The 24,396-nt window shown below is 39.5% G+C and overlaps 1 protein-coding gene across 1 annotated transcript in view; it reads right to left on the reverse strand.

Moving 5' to 3' along the window:
* Positions 1 to 19,276, reverse strand: part of NPEPPS (aminopeptidase puromycin sensitive) — a 72,066-nt gene extending 52,790 nt beyond the window's left edge. Inside the window, exons 1-2 of the mRNA XM_090257849.1 lie at positions 18,886 to 19,276; positions 3,250 to 3,334 (exon numbers count right to left, since the gene is read on the reverse strand). Of these exons, the coding sequence (XP_090113975.1) occupies positions 3,250 to 3,334; positions 18,886 to 19,146 (346 nt within the window). The 5' untranslated portion in view covers positions 19,147 to 19,276. The remainder of the gene's footprint in view (positions 1 to 3,249; positions 3,335 to 18,885) is intronic.
* Positions 19,277 to 24,396: the final 5,120 nt, after the last annotated feature.

Raw genomic sequence — 24,396 nt, forward strand, 5'->3', positions numbered from 1 at the left:
ACCCTGCTCAATTCATTCATGCCTGTTGTTTGTGTAACCCCAGAGTAACTTTGGTTTAAGGCTCCTACCATATAGCATTATTTTTATAATTAAAGTTATACTTAGATTCCTTTCATTTAAAATTTCCTTATGAAATTCTATATATTTCAACACATTTGTATTATAAATAGATATTTTCCCTTCTCTTTCAGTCTTCCTAATTTGAGGCTGGCACTTAATTAGTTATGTATGCATTTTGCAACTCTATTGCAAAAGAGATGGTGGTTTATTAATGTTATTATTAATTCACATATAATTGTATGATAGAATATATATTACTAATAGTTGGACGAAGGCTTCTGATCAAGTGTCAGGAACTATTCCTTTTTCCAAGTTAATAATTTTGCTCTAAATTACTACTTGGCAATATTTCTTCTGACTAAGGTGTTTTATCCTTTTATTAAACATACACATGTACATATGCACACTGAAAAACACAATCCTAATTCAAGAATAAACATGCTGAAGTTTACATGCCTTGTATGCATAAACCAAAGTGATGCTGTTGGATCTAAAACTATATATTAGAATTTTGTATGAAATATTATGTCACTGATGAAAAAAATGTTTTTCTTACACAGCCAATTCTACAAACATATGTATCTGGCAGAGTATACTATGGGAAAAGTTGGTACAAAACTTTCAAGTGATCATTTCTATGTGGCTATGCCCAAGCCATCTATTAATGAAAAATTAAAAGACTCTTTACCTGTCCGGACCTGAGTTCAGGCACTCAAAAGTTTCGTATTTCTCTTGCAGAAGCTGATGACAATACTAATCCCTGCACTGTGTAGGGAGGTGCATTCCTTGCACTGGTTTAAGTGCTAGTGATTTCACCAACCCTTGAAGTGCAGAACAGTAAAAAAACAGTTTTCAGCCGTTTTTCTTACTGATGTCTCATTAAAAAATATATTACAGAGATCTCAAATAAGTTTTTCTGTTTGAAAGGCAGTGTCTTAAAGAGACACATGCCAATAGGTCTTTCTGGGTTATTGTACATATCACACGATGGCCCTTTTCATCAATTAAGAACTTACACAAAGGCGGCACAATTCTGTGCCCTTAAATAATTTTATGATTTTACCTTAAAACACTAAAATTTTGTGGCTGCAGATATATACATCAGTGTTGCAGAAGGCACTCAATAGAATTAATAGGTACTACATGAGATTAGCTGGATTAATAAATGGTATCTCTGCTATTGACTCATTTGTTCCCTGCCATCAGTATATAGCCCCGGAAGGAGTTGGCTGTCAAATTCGCAACTACTAGTTTATAAGAAACAACATGTTATACTCTCTCATAAGATAAAAATTAAAAAATGCCACCATGTCCAAGGGCAAAATTAAGCTACATATATCTATATATAGATATATCTGGAAGGCCAAATCTATCTTTGTTTCTGACTGAAACGTTAAAATGCCAAATTCATACAACTTCCATTCTCTTATACTCTAAAATAAAATGGGCTTACTACACAGGACTCCAGGATTTTCCTGTTGTTATAGGAGAAATAGGTTGAGATATGTACCTTAGCTAGTTTCAAAGAAAATATTTTATGTATCTAAAAAAACTTAATGTTTTATCTGAATTCTCTCCAAATCCTCTTCACTTCCTTTAAGTTTTCGTTTCTCTTCTGACCCTCTTAGTGAGAAAACTTAACACTGCTTCCTTGAAATTCAGATCAGTATGAGCTTGGCACCATCTAGTTATGCATATTCAAAACATTTAAGTTCTCGAAATTCTTACTTGACATTTGAGTAGAAGAAGATAGAAAACAAACCTGAGCTGAAATCATACCAGCTGGACGGTGCATATTTCTTTTATTACCTCTATCTATCTATACTAGATACCATTTAAAAACCCTACATTTGAATTTAAATGTTCTCTACCTACAACAAAGAAAGCTTGCCTTGATATGCTTGGTTGATGTGCTTGCTTCCTTTTTTCTTCAGTTAAAGAAATTAAATAATCTCTCTTTCATTTACCAATTTTTTAAAAAGTTGGCATGCATTCAAAATCCACTTGAAGAATCTGTTCCTCTAACTTAAAATTGCAGCAGTTTGATCTCATTTACGATCAACTGAACATAAGCACTTCTTGGCAAAAATATGCTTAACTGCTACTTTATTTTTTTTTTTTGTCTTCCTATGGATAATTTAAGAAAAATTCATGAAATACATATTGCCAGGCCTTAAAATGTTACTTGTATGCTTCTTTTCAGTATAATGTAAAGGAGAGAGGAACCAGCAATACATAATGTAAATTAGAAGGTCAAATTGCTAACATATTTTATATCAAATGAGAAGACTTTCTAAGAGGAAGTTTCAGAGTAGTAGAGACTAACCAATTCCGAAAAGGAATGTCAAGGTGACGTCAAAAGTTAAAAGCAATAGATCTGCAATATTAATATACCTGTGAGTGTATGCCAAACTTAACAACTTTTAGAAATACAGCTTATGTAGAAATGAGTTCATGCCAGAACTGACTACTAATTTAATCTTTATTGTAATTACAAGGTCTAAAATAGTTCTCATTTCAAAGATGTGCTCTGAATTCCTACACATTCTATACCATGTTTCTTTTAAAACTATTCTTCCCCTGTAACTAACTCCATCATCTAGCTTCTTTTATATTTGATCTCATAAAGCAAATATTTTTCTCAGTTATGAGTAAGACTTATCTTAATCTTAATCTACAGCTCAATCTTAATCTATAGCTCAAAGTCTCCTTGTTAAACCCTTTGTGTTCAAATTGCTTAATTTTTAAAATATGTCTTCAGCTTTATATGTATGGTATTATATTCATTTTATATTTTTTAAAAATGTGATCTGTCTAGAGTCACAAAGTAAGTTACTGTTTGAAGTAGAATTAAAATTGTGACATTTCCTTTATCTCACAGTACAAATTATACTATTCAAACATTTCCCATGAATAGTTAAAGAATTTTCCTATTTCTACAGTAACAGACATTGATATCTTAACCTAAAAATGTATATTTATACACACACAAAAGAACATACAAATACAGGATGGGGCAAAAGTAGGCTTACAGCTGTTCGTATAAAAAATAATACAATAATTATGAAATAATACACGAATAAACTGTTTCACATACTCACAACTGTGAATACCTACTTTTGCCTGACCCTGTACGTATCATACACACACAAAGAGGGACAGCCAATTAAAATGAAAAACAACTCTTACCTTCATCTCCTTCTGGTACATATGAAGCTGTAATAATGTCAATATCAGCACAATTCATCACAATCTGATTGGTTGCCTGCCTCACCTAAGGGAGAAGAAAAACCAGCAGTGTTCAGAAGTAGCTTGAGTAATAATATTTACATCTTCAACTCAGCCTAATGTATGTCACAGGCAATTTTCTTTAACATTTTATTTATTTTTTAGAGAGATGAAGGGAGCAAGAAAGTAAGGGAAACACTGATTGTCTCTCTTTCATATGCCCCCAATCAGGACCCTGTTCCCAGCCCAGGCATGTGGCCCAAAGGGGAATCAAACCAGCAACCCCTCAGTTCACAGACTGGCATTCAACCCACTGAGCAACACCAGACAGGACAAATGTTTTTAAACCCAGACATCACTAAAGTCTAAATGATTTATGCATCACAGGTAAAAATAAATGAGTAGTTTTAAGTACCCCAAAGCAATTCACATTATATTAAAAGCAATAATAAAAGCGTATTTCCCAGAAATTAAACATCTGACCAGTGAACTAAAATAAAAGTAATCTATTCTACTGAAACCTTGATTATACTACCTCTTAATACTTTTAATTTAAAAAAATTTAATTAGAAAACATTTCTTATATGTTGCAATTAATTATGTATTATAACCCATGAAATCCATCATGAAACCTTTTATAAAGATAGATGAAGAAAGGTAGCATCATTATGTCAAAACTTCACAAAACTCTCTTCAAATTTTTTCTTTTCCCAAAGAAATATTTTGGATATGAGACACTAATGACTCACCACCAAAACTACATAAAGTTTTAGAGCTTTGTCTTACTTGCTTCAGATCCAAAAAGGAAATAAAATAGAGAAAAAAATAAAAGCCCTCTCTTCTCTTTCTCATTCCCTGGAGATAACCACTATCTTAAGACAAATGTTGTCTTCTCATGTATGTTTAGTATATGTATAAAAATCAGCAAAAACAATGTTTTTAATTTTATATAAGTGGTATCAAATTGTGTACATATAACCTTTCACAAGCTGCTTTTTTCATTTAACATTGTTTCTAGGATGGGTAAACGCTAATAAATGTATATCTAATTCATTTATTTTAACTCTTGCAAGCATTTTCTGGCCAAGATGGAGGCATAGGTAAACACTGTTAGCCACCCTCCACAACCATAAGAAGAAATACAACTACCTCAAAACTAAAAACAACCAGAACTACCAGAAAATCAAACTGCATGGAAGTCCAACAAACAAAAATATAAAGTAATACTCATCCAGATAGGTAGGAGGGGTGGAGCTGGGGCAGAGAGGATGTGATGTGGCAGGGGCTGAGGCCGGTAGAAAGTGTAGTCACACATTATAAAAGTTGGGAGGGACACCTGGGGAGCGATCCCAGCCCAAGACCAGAACACGCAGCTCAGGGTGCCAGCACTGGGGAAAATAAACCCTCATTGCTTCTGATTGAGTCCATTTGTTTAGAGGGCCCTCACAGTCCTAGAACATCCACAAACACACCCACTCTGGGAACCACAACCAGGGCAAGAGTTAGAGGGGTACCAGTCCCATATGGGAAGTGGGAGAAATGCCTGGAAGAGGGGCAAGCGCTGACGAAGCGGCACTGTTCGATATTGGACCCCTCCACCATATACAGCACCAAAACGTGGTAAAACAAGTCGCCCAGCACTGTATAATGTAACAGGTGCGACAGCTCTACCTAAGACACAGAGGCAAACACAGGAGCCTGTCAAGTTGAGAAGACAGAGAGAAGTACAGTAGTCCCTCTCTATATCACAGCCTCACTGTATCACAGGATTTTTCACTATATCGTGGGATTTTGTGGTACTGTATATGTATGTTGTTAAAGTTACGTAGGTTTAAGAGTGTAAAATATGTTTAAGAACATAAGTAGCATTTATAAAAGCGTGGAAAAGGTTAATAAGGGAGTGGGAACAGTTTATAAGTGTGTGGGAAGAGTTAATAAAGCCTTAAAATATATATGTAAATACTAAAATAAATGTAACGTTCCTACTTCGCAGATTTTCACCTACTGCGGGGCGGGGGGGGGTCTAGAACATAATACCCGCGATAAGTGAGGGAATACTGTATAGCCCAAAAGAGGGAGCAGATCAAGTTTCCAGTGGAAGAACTAAGTGATGAGGAGATAGCCAACCTAATAAACGCAGAGTTCAAAACACTGGTGATAATGATGCTCACAGACTTGACAGACATGACTGAGTATGGCAAATGCGCAAGGGAAGAAGTGAAGGCTATACTAAGTGAAACAAAGGAAAATCCACACAAAACCAATGGTGAAGGGAAGGAAGTCAGGGTTCAAATTAACAATTTGGAACATAAGGAAGAAATAAAGAGTCAAGCAGTAAAGAATGAGGAAACCAGAATTGAAAAAAATGAGGAACCCTGGCTGGTGTGGCTCAGTGGATTGAGTGCTGGCCTGTGAACCTAAAAGGTTAACGGTTCAACTCCTGGTCAGGATATATGCCTGGGTCACAGGCCAGGTCCCCAGTTGGGGATGTGTGAGAGGCAACCGATCGATATATCTCTCACACATCAATGTCCCTCTTCCTTTTTCCCTCCCTTCCCTTCTCTTTAAACAAATAAAATCTTAAAAACAAACAAACAAGGAGAGTCTTAGGAACGTCTGGGACAACTTTAAACATATCAACATCCAAACCACAGGGGTGCCAGAAGGAGAAGAGGAAGGGCAAGACACTGCAAACTTATATGAAAAAATAATGAAGAAAAACTTTCCTAAGTTGGCAAAGGAACTAGACATACAAGACCAGGAAGCACAAAGAGTCCCCAACAAGCTAGACCCAAATAGGAAGACACCAAGACACATCATAATTAAAATGCCAAAGGTTAAAGATAAAGAGAGAATCTTAAAAGCAGCAAGAGAAAAGCAGAGTTATCTACAAAGGAGTTCCCATTAAGACTAAGTTCCCATAAGACTATCAGCTAATTTCTCAAAAGAAACTTTGCAGGCAAGAAGGGACTGGCAAGAAGTATGCAAAGTGATGAAAAGCAAGGACCTACAATCAAGATTACTCAATCTAGCAAAGCTATAGTTTAGAATGAAAGGGCAGATAAAGTGCTTCCCAGACAAGGTAAAGCTAAAGGAGTTCATCATCACCAAGCCCTTATTACATGAAATGTTAAAACAGTGGTTCTCAACCTGTGGGTCACGACCCCTTTGGGGGTCGAATGACCCTTTCACAGGGCTCGCCTAAGACCATCGGAAAACACATATATAATTACATATTGTTTTTGTGATTAATCACTATGCTTTATGTTCCATTTGTAACAATGAAAATACATCCTGCATATCAGATATTTACATTACAATTCATAACAGTAGCAAAATTACAGTTATGAAGTAGTAACAAAAATAATTTTATGGTTGGGGGTCACCACAACATTAGGAACTGTATTAAAGGGTCGTGGCATTAGGAAGGTTGAGAACTACTGTGTTAAAGGGACTTATTTAAGAAAAAGATCAAAACTATGAACATTAAAGTAAAAACTGTATCACAACTATCAACAACAGAAGCTAGGGAATGGAAACAAAGACAAACTAAGCAGACAACCAGAGTGGGAACAGAATCGTAGGTATGGGGCGCATGTAGGGGAGGTAAGCTGGGAGGGGGAAGTGGGGAGAGGAGGGAAATGGTACAGGGATTAAGAAGCATAGTAGGAGGGTGCAGAATGGACAAAGGGGTGTTGAGAAGAGCTTTATGCACGATCCATGGACATGTTGGAGGAAGTGGGTGTTGCTGGGTGGAGGGGAGCAAAGGGAAAAAAACATTGGGACAACTATAACAGCATAATCAATAAAATATACTTAAACAAACAAAAAACCTCCTGCATAGAATTCCAGTCTATAAATATTTATCCATATCCTTCCTGAAGGAAGTTAGGTTACTTTCACTTTTTAATTTTTATTTAAAATAGTGCTGTAATGAACATCTTGATTCATGTTTTCTTTACAAGAATTACCAAATTATCCTCCATAGTACTGAATGAAGAAATCCCACTTTCAGCATCCTCTAAAAAAACTTAAAATTTTTTGACAATCTGATAGGTATTAAATGGTATCCCATTATTGTTTTAATTAGAACTTCCCTGACTACTAGTAACACTGGTTATTAAGCGTTTCTTTGTGTTTTTGTTTCGTTTTGCCATTTTTCCTAAATTGCTTGTTTGTAATCCTTGCCTAATTTTCAATTTGGTTGTAATCTCATTTTTATACACTTGTTGCATTAAACAAAACCTCAAGTTAATTTTCAGACATTTGAATGGTCTAAATCTAAAATAACAAAAATATAGATACCCTATATCACCAATAAATGCCTGCAGAGGCCAGCCAAGCAGGTGAGTGCTGTAGGTCAGGTGAAAGGTATGCATAAAGGTATGCATAGAGCAGAGGGAAAGAGCCACTTCTTGGAGCCATCCAATTATTGCTGAACTGAAAAACAGACTTAGTGCTGATAGATCTTCCAATTTTAAAGAAGCCACAAATTTAGATTTCATGTGCAATCTCCTAATTTTTAACTGATGACAACTCAAAATTAAAACAAAAAACAAAAAACAAAAAACCCACTGTGTAGACCAAACAAAACCTATATGGCAATAGTGCCTTGAGATCACAGAACGGACCACAAAACTAGGTAAAGATACAGAGTAATGTAATATCTATTATACATGAATAAGGTATACCTAAGAGTAATAATTTTATTAACAGCCCATGTATAAACATAATTGTTTTTAAACTAAAATTATTTGACCCATATTACAGATAGAGAGTATATTATTAAGCCTATATGTAACAGAGTACGGTAATCAAAATCTCTAACACACAGAAACAGGTAGAGGGACTTCCAGTCAAGATTGAGGCACAGGGTAGACATGCTTCGCCTCCTTGAGCAACCACAGAGAGAATTACAACTATATCTCAAAACAAACAACAACCAGAACTGTCAGAAAATCGAGCTGTATGGAAATTTGACAACCAAGGGTTTAAAGAAGCCACATTCACCCAGATGGGCAAGAGGGGAGGAGTCATGGAGGGGCCCTAAGAGACTCAGAGACAAGGGGTAATGCTGAGAAAGGTGTGGTGCTGAGAGGTGGTAGAGATGGAACAGGCAGTCCCACACTCAGGTGTGGTAGATAAATATACGGAGGGATACATTAGGAGCAAGCATCCCAGGCCCAGGCCAGACTGGGGTTCCAGCACCAGGACAATAGACCCCCATAACTCTGGTTGTAAAATCCAGGGGGATTGGGGCAGAGGAGGAAACTGCCAGATTTTCAGGAGAATCTGTTTAAAGGGGCTGCACGAATTTAGAACATATGCAAATCTGGGATTCACCACCAGGGCAACAGCTAGAAGGATGCCAGTCACACACGGGAAGTGGGTGAAATGACCAGAAACAAGGAGAGTGCTGGGCAACCTCCAGAAGCCAGGCAGCGACACTGTGCCCTCCCCACACACGGAGCCAAAAAGCAGTGAAGTGGGTTGCCCCACCCTGGCAATTACCTAAGGCTCTGCCCCACATAATTTACAGGTGCCTTTTCTAAGACAAGGAGTCAAAGCAGCTCTACCTAATACACAGAAACAAACACAGGAAGGCTGCCAAATTGAGGAGACAAAGACATATGGCCCAAATGAAAGAACACAACAAAACCCCAGAAAAAGAACTAAATGAAATGGAGATAACCAACCTATCAGGTGCAGAGTTCAAAATACCAGTGATCAGAATGCTCAAAGAACTCACTGAGTACAGCAACAACATAAAGGAAGAAAGAAAGGTTACGCTTAGTGAAATAAATAAAAATCTACAGGGAACCAACAGAGGAGAGGATGAAGCTGAGTCAAATCAATGATTTGAAACACAAAGAAGAAAAAAGCATTCAACCAGAACTGCAGGAAGAAAAAAAGAATAAAAAAACAAACAAAAACCAAAACGAGGATAAGCTTAGAAACCTCTGGGAAAACTTTAAATGTACTAATATCCGAATCATAGGCATGCCCACAGAAGAGGAAGAGCAAGAAATTGAAAACTTGTTTAAAATAATAATGAAAAAAAAATTCCCTAATCTGGCAAAGGAAATTGATATACAAGTCCAGGAAGCACAGAGTTCCAAACAAGATGGACCCAAAGAGGACCACACCAAGACACATGCCAAAGGTTAAAGATAAAGAACCTTAAAAGCAGCAAGAGAAAAGCACAGTTACCTACAAAAGGGTTCCCATAAGACTATCAGCTAATTTCTCAAAAGAAACTTTGCAGGCAAGACAGGACTGGCAAGAAGTATTCAAAGTGATGAAAAGCAAGGACCTACAACCAAGATTACTCTATCCAGCAAAGCTATCCTTTAGAATGGAAGGGCAGATACAATGCTACCCAGACAAGGTAAAGCTAAAGGAGTTCATCATCACCAAGCCATTATTACGTGAAATGATAAAGGGACTTATTTAAGAAAAAGAAGATCAAAACTATGAACAATAAAAGGGCAACAAATTCACAATCATTAACAACTGAATCTAAAAAACAAACTAAGCAAACAAGCAGAACAGGAACAGAATCATAGATATGGAGATCATATGGAGGCTTATCAGCTGGGAGGGGGAAGGGGGAGGGGGAGGGAAAAGGTGCAAGGATTAAAAGTTTAATTGGTAGGTACAAAATAAATAGGGGGAAATGTCAAGAACAGTATAGGAAATGGAGAAGCTAGAGAACTTACATGCACAACCCATGGACATGAACTAAGGTTGAGGACTGCAGGAGGAAAGGGGGGTACCAGGCAGATGAGGGCAAAGGGGGAAAAACTGGGACAACTATAACAGCATAATCGATAAAATATATTTAAAATTTAAAAAAATCTCTAATACACAATGTGTTGGTTTATTATATATTTTGGCTCATAAAAAAAAAATCTGCTCTGGCCAGTATGGCTCAGTTGGTTGGAGCATCATTACATACACCAAAAGGTTGGGGGTTTGATTCCCAGTCAGGGCACAAATGGAAGGCAACCAATCAATGTCTGTCTCTCTCTTTCTCTCTCTCTCTCTCTCTCTCTCTCTCTCTCTCTCTCTCTCTCTCTCTCTCTCGCCTTCCCTCCCTTCCTTCCTCCCCGTCCTCTCTAAAATCAATATGGGAGCAACCAATCAATGTTTCTCTCCCCCCACCCCCCTCTAAAATCAATAAACATATTATTTTTAAAAATCCTTCTCATAGCCCTGGCTGGTGTGGCTCAGTGCATTGAGCGCTGGCCTGCAAACCAAAGGGTCGTGAGTTCGATTCCCAGTTAGGGCGCACGCCTGGGTTGTGAGCCAGGTCTCCAGTAAGGGGTGCACAAGAGGCAACTACACATTGATGTGTCTCTCCCTCTCTTTCTCCCTTCCTTCCTCTCTCTCTGGAAATAAATAAATAAAAATTGTAAGAATCCTGCTCATAAATAAAATCCTTCCTGTTCCTAAACAAAAATGTCATTTAATAAACATGTTTTAATTTAGTAAGTGATAATATTCCTTCACAGTGTTTATCTCACCAAAACATACCTTAATAGCACTAAAATATATAATAGGCAAGATATATATATATATAGTAACTTTTAAAAAATTCAGAAACAGAGAAATGAAGCACTTACTGGGTGCTCTCTAAAGGGTAAAATGAATCAAAACCTTGTAGACTTTGAAGTTGATGCCAACAGAATAATAATAGTAGTTTAGTTATGCATCTTAACCTTTATCTAGGCAACCATATTTTCATCCATCAACATCTACAGTGAATTTAATGGTAGCCAAGTAGTTAATCTATCAATGTCAAGATACCTATACAACACTCATCGGCAGCCATCCGTCTCGAGAGACGATGGTGTAGCTTCTTAAGAGTCTATCTGCACCGCCGAGAATGGCTGTGCAGTCCGACTCGGGAGTGACACGGTATCTGTCTCCTCCCGTGTTGAATCGACATCTTGTGATGACGCTGGAGTGTCCTCTCCAGTGGAGCTGAAGCTACAGAGCCTGGGCAGGGTGATATGGAGGGTCTGCTGTTGCCCATGCAGCAGACCCCCCCTCTCTTCGCAGCTGAAGGGTCCAAGGGAAAGACGGAGTCAATACAGCTTGGCTTCAGGTGCGCCGCAGGAGTTGCCGGTGTTGACTACAACGTCAAACCGCCTTAGGAACTCCGGCTCCGGATTTTCTGTCGGGGTTTACTCCCTTAGCCTTTCCCCTGAAGAGGTATGCCGCAAGGCAGCGGAGGTTTTTTGGAATCAGAGTTTTCCTTCTCTGATGTGCCCTGACTGGAAGATCGAACCAGCGACACTTAGCTCGCAGGCCGACGCTCAATCCACTGAGCCAAACCAGCCAGGGTTCTATACAACACTACATATGCCAAATTATACTATATTTATCTCACTACTATTATAACATTCTGAGGGAAAGAGTGTAGTTTGGAAAGGCACAGTGCACAACATCCAATTACAAGTACATTCCAATTCCTCCTGTGACTAGAGAAAACTAACCTATTACACTAAAGAATTAAGTTACTTGTTGAATGCAAGAGGCAACCCATCAATGTTTCACTCTCACATCGGTGTGCCCTCCCCCTTTCTCCCACTCTTTCCCTCTCTAAAATAAATAAATAAAAATCTTAAAAAAAAAAACAGAATTCCACTTCAATTTAAAAAATCAGACAGTATATATTGTCTCATATTAGAGATGCATTTTAAACAACAGGATAATCCACAGAAAGTGCCTGTTGTAGCATTTAGTACCTGATACACAGTAATCACTTAATAGACATTATTAAGGCACACACGCACACAAAGACCATGATTAAATGTGTTCTAATCATAAAGATGTTACTCTGAATATCATATAACAGCACTCACCTAAGTTTGTAAGTGCCTGATCAAAATCATATAAAATTTAAGAACTATGTACTATAATACATACCACTCTGGATATCAGTGTATACATACTGCACAAGGAAGATAATTTAAAATATCCATGTAGACTTATGCATATGCTTGTTTGACTACTACACTATAACACTACTCTTTTTTTTTTTTTGGTTTTTCAATTACAGTTGTCCCCTTTTCCCCTAATTTCTCTCCCCCACCCATCCCACCCCCTCTCCCACAATCATATCCCTCCCCGTTGTCCATGTCCATGAGTCTTTTATGCAGGTTCTTTAACACTACTCGTTTTGATGCTCTCCCAACAATAGCACTGACCTGATGATTTTTGTATGTGATTTCTCATATTAACATCTTGTTAGTGTACATTACCTGTATGCTCCACTATAAAAAATACAGGTAATAATGCAAAGAAACTTTAGCATTAAGATCTTCAGTTTCCAAGCTCAAAAGAGAGCAAATTATTAAAGGAGGCATATAACATTGTGTTAATAACAAGCTCATTTTCAACTTTGCCATTTGATGTTATTAAAGAATGGAAGATTAGTGTATTCTTCGTTTCAAATCCAGGGTTAAGTCTTCTTGGAGTCTCATCAGACGGCACTTCAACAGAACCAAAACTAAATAAGCGCTCTACTGAAGAGGCAGCTTGACCATTTGTAAGAATTTTACAGAAGTTTCCTAAGAGCTAGGAAGCAGCAATCTGAGAAAATTTTTTTCCTGAATGAGTCTTTACTACGACCATTCAGAAATACACCTTACACATACTATGTAAGACTCAAGAAGTTTTTTTTTCCTGATTGCCAAAGTCCTGATATTTTAGTAAAAGGAAGTCTCCAGTGTGACAATTCCAAATACCAGTCATTCTGAAGCTTGAGTCACTTTGCCTAACAAGCATTTTCACTGTTAAAATTTTGTAATAATTGTTGTCTTTGTGGAACAGAGTAATAATTTCTGAAGACAATAAGGAGCATATAATAATTAAATACAAGTTGAGCCAAGTTTTCTAACAAAAGAGACATTGAAAAGAGCAAGGTGCATAAAATCATAATAACTAACACTAATGTGAAAATGTTAAACATATAAAATACTGCTATTTATTGTCTTGGCTACTTACATACACAACAAAACTTTTAAACTACACATAAGAATAATGCTCACCTACCTGAAGAGAGAAGTTACCTTGGGGGTATAGGTGAGAAGAGATGGAAATGGGGCTTTAGAGGTATCTGTGACATTTTATTTCCCCCACAAAATCATGCAGCCTGAAGCAAATGGGGCCAAACATTAGTATCTGTTAAATCTAGGTGGTGGGTTACTTTTCTTTATTTCTTAAATATGTCCTATTTTTAAAATAAAATTTTAAAGTGATTACAAGTGGCCAAACAAAACTGAGAACTACATGCTTGTATGGTATTCAACATGAAGTCTCCAAGATCTGGAGACCTAATCTCAGTTAACAAAACAAGTACTAGAAGATCCAGTCCTTTGCCACTGACTCACATATAGATTAGAATAAAACTTACTTTACAATAAGAACAGGCTCATTTATGTAGCAAAGTTCAGAGAAGTTTCATAGATAATTTACTACTTAAGACCACATTTATCCAGGCTGTATTGGGCAGTATCAATTATCAAGAACCAGGAAGTTAAAAAAAAAAGAAAAAAAAAAAACCTGTACAAAAAGCCAGAATAGATGATACAAAGTCCATACAATAAAGTTCACACTCTTCACTCAGAGGAGAATACACCAAATTCTCATTTAGAAATTAATTTTTAAATTCAAACAAGTTTGTTTATCTGGTTAGACTCTTCAGACCAAGTTCAGTAAAAGAGAAGAGGGAAAGAAATTTCACAATAGGGCAGAAGTAAGGAAAACAAACAAAAAACTTTAAAAGAACAGATACGAAATTAATAAATCATGGTACACAGTTTTGGGTAATCTATGGCTATAAGTATCAATGACAGGTGTTCAGAATGATGTCCAATATTTTAAAAAAGAAATAAACTAGATTATGAGGAATTATAGTATTTCTAAAAATATATTTTAGGAATATTTCCATCCAAATCAGTAAATATTTTTTAAATTCTAAATGTCTCAAAGGGTAAGCTTCATTTATCTGGAAAAGTCACTGCAGAATTCACTGCCAGATAATATTAGATAACGCTTAACATTTACAAGTTTCTTGGGCTTTGGCTGGTGTGGCTCAGTGGACTGAGAGCCACCCTCAAACCGAAGCTTCACAGGTTCAATCTCGTATCAGGGCACAAACCTGGATTGTGGGCCAGGTTCCCAGTTGGGGGTGTGTGAGAGGCAACTGATTGATGTTTCTCTCTTTTATTTTCTCCCTCCCTTCCCTTGTCTTTAAAAATAAATAAAATCTTTTCTTTTAAGTTTCTTAGGTGTTTCCTCACAGATACATTTCAAGTAAAAGAATAGAAAATCTGAATAAATTCAATTCCTTATCATTAATCTTTCAAATTTAATTCCTTAAGACCATTTAGTGACCTAGCACAATGCTGGGCAAATCATTAATTTTATCATTTTTTAAAGTAATAAAAAAAAAAAAAAAACCTACCAAAATGACTGCATAGAAAATATGCAAATTTTGGGCAGAAAATTCCATAACACAGGATTGACAATAACATCCATTTAGATGCCAAGTTTTAGTCTGCCAAACAAACTACTATATCTGTGACTCTCCTGTAAGTGCCAATTTAGTCATCAAGGACATGAATATTTTGTTGGTGGAGGCCAGGGATTTGTCTAGTATATCCTGACTTCTGTCCTTAAAGGATGAAGTTAATTTCTCTAACAAAGGTGAAATATTTCCATAAGAAAAAAACCCACCCTGGCTGGTGTGACTCAGTAGCTTGAGTGCCAGCCTGCTATGAACCAAAGGGTTGCTGGTTAATTCCCATTCTGGGCACATGCCTGGGTTGCAGGCCAGATCTCCTCTCTCAAAAAATAAATAAACAAATCTTTAAAAAAAATAAAAGGAAAAAACCCAACTACTGTATAAACCACTATACAATCATTACAAAAATTTGTAGCCACTCACATGAACATTTAATCTATTTAATTATCCACAATGCAAGAATGTCAGATTTTGAAATAGCTACAAAAATCTGTTGCTCTCAAATATCCTAATGTAAAGGGAGGATAAAGGAAATGTCCATTTCTCTAGGCCAGTGATTTTCAACCTTTTTTATCTTATGGCACACATTACTAAAATTCTGCGGCACACCAAAAAACATTTTGCTGATCTGACAATACATAGGTATAATTTTTATTCATTCACACTGGATGGATGTTGTTGTGTTGGCATTTTTAAAAAAAGATTTCATTTATTTATTTTTAAAGAGAGGGGAAAGGAGGGAGAAAGAGAGGCAGAGAAACATCAATGCATGGTTACCTCTTGTCCACCCCCAACTGGGGACCTGGCTCACAACCCAGGCACGTGCCCTGACTGAGAATCGAACAGGTGACCCTTTGCTTCACAGGCCGGCACTCAATCCACTGAGCCACACCAGCCAGGGCTTATTTTTTGACACTCTACAGGAAAAGAGGTCAGTGCCTCTAACTAAATAGTCGGGTATTGCATGTTTTAAAAATTCATGGAGCATACCAGTGTGCCTGCCACGGTGCAGCGGTTAAAAATCGCTGCTCTAGGTCCATTATAACCCCTTCTCAAAACTTGATGAATTAGACCACATTCACTTGTGTAAAAGATAACTATTTTTAAATTAGCGCACAGTGACTAATTTCTTCACCTTCCCCAGGAAACCACAACCCAGGTCAGGTTAAAAATCCACTAAGTTTCTAATATGTAACCTGTACATATACTCTAGGCTTATCATAAAATTCTGCAAATAAAGCAACCAAGCGACTTGCATACTTTGTATAATGTGATTCCAACTATTAGGAAACTGACCCAATACCAGTTATAAATCTGGGCTTCTAGAGAGGTAATTTTGTCCACATTTTTAGATTTCTACTATAAGATACCTCCTAATACCACAATTTATTGCTCCAATGCATGGATATAAAAAATATAACCATATGGTTTTTACTAGTAATGTTAACTGTTTACTAATGTTACTTCTTCTTTACATTTCCAAAGGTGGCAATTCAAACAATTAAGAATCCAACTGCCCTTTAATGACATGTTAGAATTCACTATAATGCCATCTTTCATCTGTGTTGCCACCTCGCCTGAAAAGGATTTCTGAAAAGAATGCTTTGAAAAGGTCACATTCATTTATTTCCTTGTATCAAATGAACAAGTACCTAGCATGTTACCATGTGTTCCCTCAATGGCCGAAACCATTCTTTAAATATTTCTCATCTCTTTGGAAAAGCAAGTAGCAAAGTGATAAGAAGTACTCTCGTCGTCGGCAGCCTAAGAAGTACTGGGTTGGCCAAAAAGTCCATTTAGTTTTTTCTATAAAATAAAAGACACATTTTTCATTTTCACCAATACCTTTATTAATTTGGATATTTTGGCTGTGTCGGCTATCTCCCACTATTGGCTTTCAGTGGGTAGAGGCCAGGGGCCCTGCTAAACATCTTCCAATGCATAAGACAGCCCCAGAGCAAAGAATCATTGGCCAAAATGTCAATAGTACCAACTTTACAAACCATTTTTGACACATTCGATCAGTCACAACACCTCCGTACACTGCAAAAAATCTTTTTTCCATTTCAGTTGCATTTTTACCTGTCTTGAAACACTAAAGCATAATACTCCGAAAATATTGCATGAATCTTCTTCCTTCTTCAATATTAAAATGGCTACGCACAAAAAAATCACGAATTTTGATTTTTTTAATGCACACTGATATAACAGCTGTCACAATACGATCTAACAAAACTGTTTAGAATGAAGTTTAAGAAAACTAAGCACTACTAGAGCCATCACACGAAAAAAACTAAACGAACTTTTTGGCCAGTGCAAGACATCCCTGCTTGTTTTATCCTAACACTTAAATAAAACTGTCACTCCCTAATAAAATAATCATTTAAAAATCCTTATTGACAATTTTTCTTAAGTATTTCCCTAAATATATATTTCTCTCAGAATTATGAACCTATTATGCCAAATCATGACATAAAGAAACAAATGATTTTTTTTTAACGTTAAGTCTTTCCACATAGTGTGAACTCATTCATCACTAGGTCCTTCTTCCTTTGCCAAGTCACAAGACACACTACTGTTTACAATCCCTCCCATCTGCCCCATGCCAATATATATCAAACACTGTAGTCACTTGGCTTAAACAAACAGTCTCCCTAATAACCCCCTGAAATCCTAATTTAGACCCCAGATGCATTCATTCTGATTCATATTCTTAATGGAAAAATCCTAAATCATCTGACTTTCACAGGGTTAAGTTTTGCCTTTTGATGCAGCCAAACTCTATAGAGCTCTCATGCTTTCCACACAAGTGCCCCAAATCTGACAGTATACTTTTTAATCCTACACTTTTAGACATAGTTTTAATCTGAGTACTCGGCTTTCAAAGACAACGGCCAACTTTCAATTCATTCAAACACCAGTCTACATTTCTTTCATTTCACTGCTACATACACACCCTGTTCTTTTAGGTTGAGGCCTACTGATTTTTCCTCCTCCCTGCAGTGGAAAGAAAAATGAAACAAAATATTTTTACCATCATTCTTTTCGAAGATAACTGCTAAACAGTTCCCATTTTTCATTACAGACTTCACATAATATATGTTACCACAAATGCCTACTGTTCAGGACCTTTGTAGGGCATCAACATTAATAGCCTCCAAAATCAAGCAATACTTCAGATAACGCTGCGAGCGGGTGAGGGGAGGTGGGGAGAGCATGATTCACCAAAAACTGCAATGAAGAGTAATGGAATATTTTCACCAGTGGTATGCTAAAACTAATAGCTTCTTTCAGAGGAGGGTACTACTAAGAAACCATCGCTGTAGCAATAAATCCACCTGCTCCAAAGGCTGCAAAACCAGAAGATGGAAGGAAAAGCGAAGATGGGGTCTTCCTTCAGCTTCTCTAGGGGTTAGCAGAGAATAAAGTCACTGCTGCACTGTCACTTGAGGAGAAGGGGAGGGGGGAGGGGCGGATCATACTGGAAACCCAGCCCCTGGGCCGGAGCAGGCGGGGAGAACTCAGGGAAGCTGCCTGGGATTAACATTCTCCTCACCCTCTTCCCCCTTCTAGAATCGCCCCTCCTCGCTAACGCGGGGAGGCCGGAGGAGTCCCAGATGACCGACCGCCCCCTCCAATGTGTCCTCCGTGGGGCGTAGGGAGAACCATAGAAAAGAACTGAGTCAGGAGGCTGAGGCAGAGCGTGGACTCCGGTGACCCCTCTGGCCTCTCCCAACACCCTCCAGCCTCTCCCAAAACACTACCAAGCCGGGAAGGGCCAGGGGTCAGGGGAAATGCCCCGCACAGGTGTGCTTGCTTTGGAGGGCGCAAGGGCCGGGCCTGCCGACTTCCGCAGCGCTCCCCGCACCCCAGCGCAGCAGGGCAGAGCACGCCAGACCCGGCGCCCCGCGGCCGCCCAGAGGGGCGCGTCCGTCCCGGAGACAGCCTCCCCAGCCCCAGGCCCGCAGCGCCCCGGCCCGCCCGCCAGCCCGCCCTGCCGGCCGGGCCCCCAGCCTAGCCCGCGGGCGCGGCCTAACTGCTTGCTCGGCGGGTCGCCGTACCTGGGCGGCGGCCTCCAGCTTGCCCTCGAAGGTGAAGTCCAGCAAGTCGGGCTTGAGGCAAAGACTGTAGTTGATGGGGGAGACGTCAGTAGGCAGCCTCTCGAAGGGCCTCTTCTCTGGCATCGCGGCGAGGCCCAGGCTGTGGAGGCGGCGGCGGCGGCGAGAGGAGCGGCTGAGGAGGAGAAGGAGGAGGGGAGGAGGCGGAGGGCCGAGAAAGAGCAGGCGGCGAGCAAGGGAGGGGGCGGCGGCTACCAGCCACATCCACCGAGCGCGGGCGACCGCTTGAGGAGAGCGACCCGGGGAACCTGGGGGGCTGGGGAGAGACCCAGCCCGAAAACCAGGGGCCAGGACTGAGTCAATGCGGGCGGGTTGACTGCCTACGGGGAAGGGGGCGGAGGGGAGGGCAGGGGAGGAGGGCCTGGAGGGAGGGAGCGAGGGAGGGAGGCGGTGGCAGCGGCGGCAGCTGCGTGCGCGGCCCCGGCGGCCGGGCGCGCCCCCGCTGGTGTGTGCGCGCTCCGGGGCAGGGGCGGGGCGGCGAGGCCGCGGCCGGCGGGGCGGAAGGGCTCGGGGTCGCGGGCACGAGCTGTGGGCTGGAGGCGGACCTGCACGCTGCACCTGTCGGCATCACTGGGGAGAGCGAATAGACTTTAGAAGGAAGAAGCCGGGAAGGGTTTGAGAAGCGAAGGGGAAGGTGTGAGGTGCCCCCACCTCCAGTTGTGTTTGGAAATTGAAGCCTAGGTAGTTGGTCTGTGTAGTCAAGGTTAAATGTTAAAATATCAACTCAGAGTAAAACTCTAAGAGGGATTTTTACTTCCAGATCAGTGGAAAGCCATAAATAGAGGCCCTGTAGCCATAATTATTCCTGTTATTTTAAGTAGCAACTTCCAAGGAATGATATTAAAAAATTAGAAAATCTTTAATAATCCACGTGCTATTTAGACCTTTGAAGGAGTGATTTAAAAAGTTAGAAAGATTTTTGTTTCTATGATTTAATGTTCAAAATAAGATATGTTTGATCTTTTTTCCATTTTCATTTTTATTTCTGCTTAAAAAGAAAAACTTCACCAATTTTGGCCTCTTGAAAGGTAAACTAACTGGCTCCCTCAGTTCTGTAGCTATCTTGCAAATTGAGGTATATACATATTTTAAAATAAAATATATATTATGTACAAATATGTATATTTTAAAAAATATTTAAAGTATTAAGGGCAAGGGGATTTATCTGTAATCCCCATATGCCTTTGTAGAACCTCTTCATGTAGAACCCCTTAATTTCCAAACTCAGTAATGAATGTTGTACTGGACCAGCACTGTACAATAGGAATATAATGTGAGCCAGCTACCTTTAAATTTTCTAGTAGCCACATCAAAAATCTTAAAAAAAGGAAAAAGGAAGCAGGAGAGATATGTCTTATTTAACCTAACATACCCAAAATATTATCATTTCAACATGTAATCGATATAAAAATATTAACGATTTTTTTCTGTACTAAGACTTTGAAATCCAGTGTGTATTTTACAGTTACAATACATCTCAATTCTGACTAGCCACATTTTGCATGTTCAATAGCCCATGTGACTAGTGGCTATTGTATGAGCACATTCTGGGACACTGGGCTTGCCCTCTTCATTCTCTGAATCCTACTTACCTTTCTTTTAAAAAATATTTTATTTATTCATATTTAGAGAGAGGGGAAGGGAGGGAAAAAGAAAGGGTTTGAAACATCCATGTGAGAGAGAAACAGTGATTCGTTGCAGTTGCTTCTCTCGTACAGACCAAACCCACAACCCAGCCATGTGCCCTGGCTGGGAATCGAACCCACAACCTATTGCTTTATGGGACAGTGCACAACAAACTGAGCCACACCAGCCAGGGTCCTACATATCTTTTAAGACAGACTGAAAAACTGCAGTCCTTTCAAACTAACATGTGAGATGGGGCCTTTTTTACAGAGATGCATTTCTATGACTTCTTCTTGGTTATAGAAAGAATAACAGAGTAATAATCTAATTCGTCGGCAGCCGTCCGTCTCGAGAGACGATGGTGTAGCTTCTTAAGAGTCTATCTGCACCGCCGAGAATGGCTGTGCAGTCCGACTCGGGAGTGACCCGGTATCTGTCTCCTCCCGTGTTGAATCGACATCTTGCGATGACGCTGGAGTGTCCTCTCCAGTGAAGCTGAAGCTACAGAGCCTGGGCAGGGTAATATGGAGGGTCTGCTGTTGCCCATGCAGCAGACCCCCCCTCTCTTCGCAGCTGAAGGGTCCAAGGGAAAGACGGAGTCAATACAGCTTGGCTTCAGGTGCGCCGCAGGAGTTGCCGGTGTTGACTACAACGTCAAACCGCCTTAGGGACTCCGGGTCCGGATTTTCTGTCGGGGTTTACTCCCTTAGCCTTTCCCCTGAAGAGGTATGCCGCAAGGCAGCGGAGGTTTTTTGGAGTCAGAGTTTTCCTTCTCTGATGTGCCCTGACTGGAAGATGGAACCAGCGACACTTAGCTCGCAGGCCAACGCTCAATCCACTGAGCCAAACCAGCCAATAATCTAATTAATAATTGAATAATACTATATTGAGTGCTTGCTAAACACTTTTCATATACTAATTCATTTAATCCTTTCAACAACTCTGTTAGGTGGATACCATTATCCCCATTTTACAGATGAGAAAACAGGCACACAGATTTAGTGACTTGCCCAAGGCCATGGCTAATAAGTGGTAGAGTTAGCATTAGGATCCAGCCTTTTTTTCCCCCCTCTCTCTCTCCTGGAAAAATTTGCAACAGTTTTTCTGTTTTTCTAAGTCTCCAGTTTTGTTTTATTCTAATATATCTGTAGCTCAGCTTCTTTAAAAAGTTAATTTCATTTTGCAGGAACCCATAAGGCTCTCTTTTGTCTGTTAAAGAAAATTCACTTTATAATCATTTAAGACTAATCCTTACCATTTTCTCAGACTCGTTTCTTCTTATCCTTTAGTATAGTCTCCAGTCTTAGCAAACTAACCTGTTTACCATTTGGCTCATATTGCTTGCGCCTTCTCTCTTCTCTACCGTTGCTCACGCATTATTGCTGGAAAGACCTCACCTTTTTCAGCAAACCTGTGCCCCTCCCTTCATTTAAAACTCATCTTTCCTAGATGGTCCTCATTGACTAACTCCACCCAACTCTAACCCCTTCCCCATCAGTTCTCAAGTACTGGCTTTTGCTGGTTTATTTGTATTTGTTTTTGTTGTTCTGTGGTTGTATTTTTAAATTTGTTTTTATATGAATATCTTTTCAAGATGTACTGCTAGCAGATTGACCTCTAATTCATTTATAGCTGTCAGTACTGAGCCCTGCACAAAGTACAACTCAGTTGTTATTCCAGTTGACCAAGAGAAAATATTTTACTAGTCTGTAGCCTTTTCCTTTATGTACAAGATGTGGGCCCCACTATGTGAACCTAAGACTAGAGGCAACTGTCTTTTATAAAATCACAGAAAATGATTTTAAAATCAAAACTGAAAACATGCTAGGGCCATAGACAATTATTGGCAGCAGTAATTGTGACCTGCTGAAGAAAAAGAGGAGAAACTTAATTGGCTCCATCCCTAGTCCAATGACACAAGAGATTCCAATGTAGCAAGTCAAGAGTAAACCTAGAGCTACTACCTACAACTTGATATAGGGGAATTGAAGGTCTCATATAGTTCCATAAAAAAAGACTAGCTAACAATCTCACATATGCTCAAGGCAGGTTCTCTGGAATAACTGAAGTGAACACAAGTACTCTTGGAAATTCATTTCCCTCAGAGGGGAGGGGCGGTGGGGGGACTGGGTGAAAAAAAAGTGAAAGGATTGCCCTGGTCCACGTGGCTAAGTTGGTTGGAGTGTCATCTGTAATCTGAAAGGTCGAGGGTTGGGTTCCTGGTCAGGGCACATGCCTAGGTTGTAGTTTGGTTCCCGTTGATGTTTCTCTCCCTCTCTTTTTCCCTCCCTCCCCTTCTAAAATCAATAAGCATGTCCTCTGGTGAGGATTAAAAAAAAAAAAAAGAAAGAAAAGATCAAGAAGTACGAATGGTAGTTCAAAAATAGTCATGGGGCTATAGAGTACAGTATAGGGAATCGTCGGCAGCCGTCCGTCTCGAGAGACGATGGTGTAGCTTCTCAAGAGTCTATCTGCACCGCCGAGAATGGTTGTGCAGTCCGACTCGGGAGTGACACGGTATCTGTCTCCTCCCGTGTTGAATCGACATCTTGCGATGACGCTGGAGTGTCCTCTCTAGTGAAGCTGAAGCTACAGAGCCTGGGCAGGGTGATATGGAGGGTCTGCTGTTGCCCATGCAGCAGACCCCCCCTCTCTTCGCAGCTGAAGGGTCCAAGGGAAAGACGGAGTCAATACAGCTTGGCTTCAGGTGCGCCGCAGGAGTTGCCGATGTTGACTACAACGTCAAACCGCCTTAGGGACTCCGGCTCCGGATTTTCTGTCGGGGTTTACTCCCTTAGCCTTTCCCCTGAAGAGGTATGCCGCAAGGCAGCGGAGGTTTTTTGGAGTCAGAGTTTTCCTTCTCTGAGCAGTATAGGGAATATAGTCAGTAATATTGTAATAACTACATATGGTGCCAGATGGGTACTGGAAATATCAAGGGGAACACTTTGTAAACTATGATTGTCTAACCACTATGCCGAACACCTGAAACTAATAGGAAATAATATTGAATGCAAACTGTAATTTAACCACACCCCAAAAATAACAAGGTTGAGCCCCGACTGGTGTGGCTCAGTGGATTGGGCGTCATCTTGCAAACCAGAAGGTCACCAGTTCAGTTCCCAGTCAGGGTACTTGCCTGGGTTGCGGGCCAGGTCCCCAGATGGGGGCTTGAGAGAGGCAACCAACTGATGTTTCTCTCACACACATCGATATTTCTTTCCCTCTCTTTCTCCCTCCCTTCCCCTCTCTTTAAAAATAAATAAAATCTTTTTAAAAATTAAAAAATAAAAACAAATAAATAAAATCTTTAAAAGAAAAGAACTAGAGTTGAACATGTTCTATACTTAGATTGTGGTGGTTGTTGCACAGCTCTGTGAATATGCCCAAAACCAAACCATTACTTGAGTAGATTTTATGGTATGTGAATTATATTTAAATAAACATGTTTTTAAAATGAAATCAAATTAGGGTGGATACCCAATACTATAATATGGTAACATTAGGTCCAATAAACTGTCTTTGATTTAAAAAAATTATTTCCTTCCATGATACTTCAGAAGGAGTGGGAAAGTCAGTACTGTAATGGGTCAAAGTCATTAGCCCTGCCTCTAACAGATTTCTAGGCTTCTTTATGCAAGTTGAAAAACCTATGCAAGTTGTATATTTCAATAAAAAGAGAAAAATGAATGAAAGTCATTCTACTCTTAAGCACTTTTGTCTTTAGTTTTCAAGCACTAGTCTGAGTCTGATCACATAGTCCCAATTTTTATCACTGATTTGTCTATGATCTAGAGAAAGTCTTACTAATTTATTTGCTTCAGTTTC

The sequence above is a fragment of the Furipterus horrens genome, unplaced genomic scaffold, assembly GCF_987537825.1.
Source record: "Furipterus horrens unplaced genomic scaffold, mFurHor1.1.pri manual_scaffold_11, whole genome shotgun sequence".
NCBI classification, from domain to species: domain Eukaryota; kingdom Metazoa; phylum Chordata; class Mammalia; order Chiroptera; family Furipteridae; genus Furipterus; species Furipterus horrens.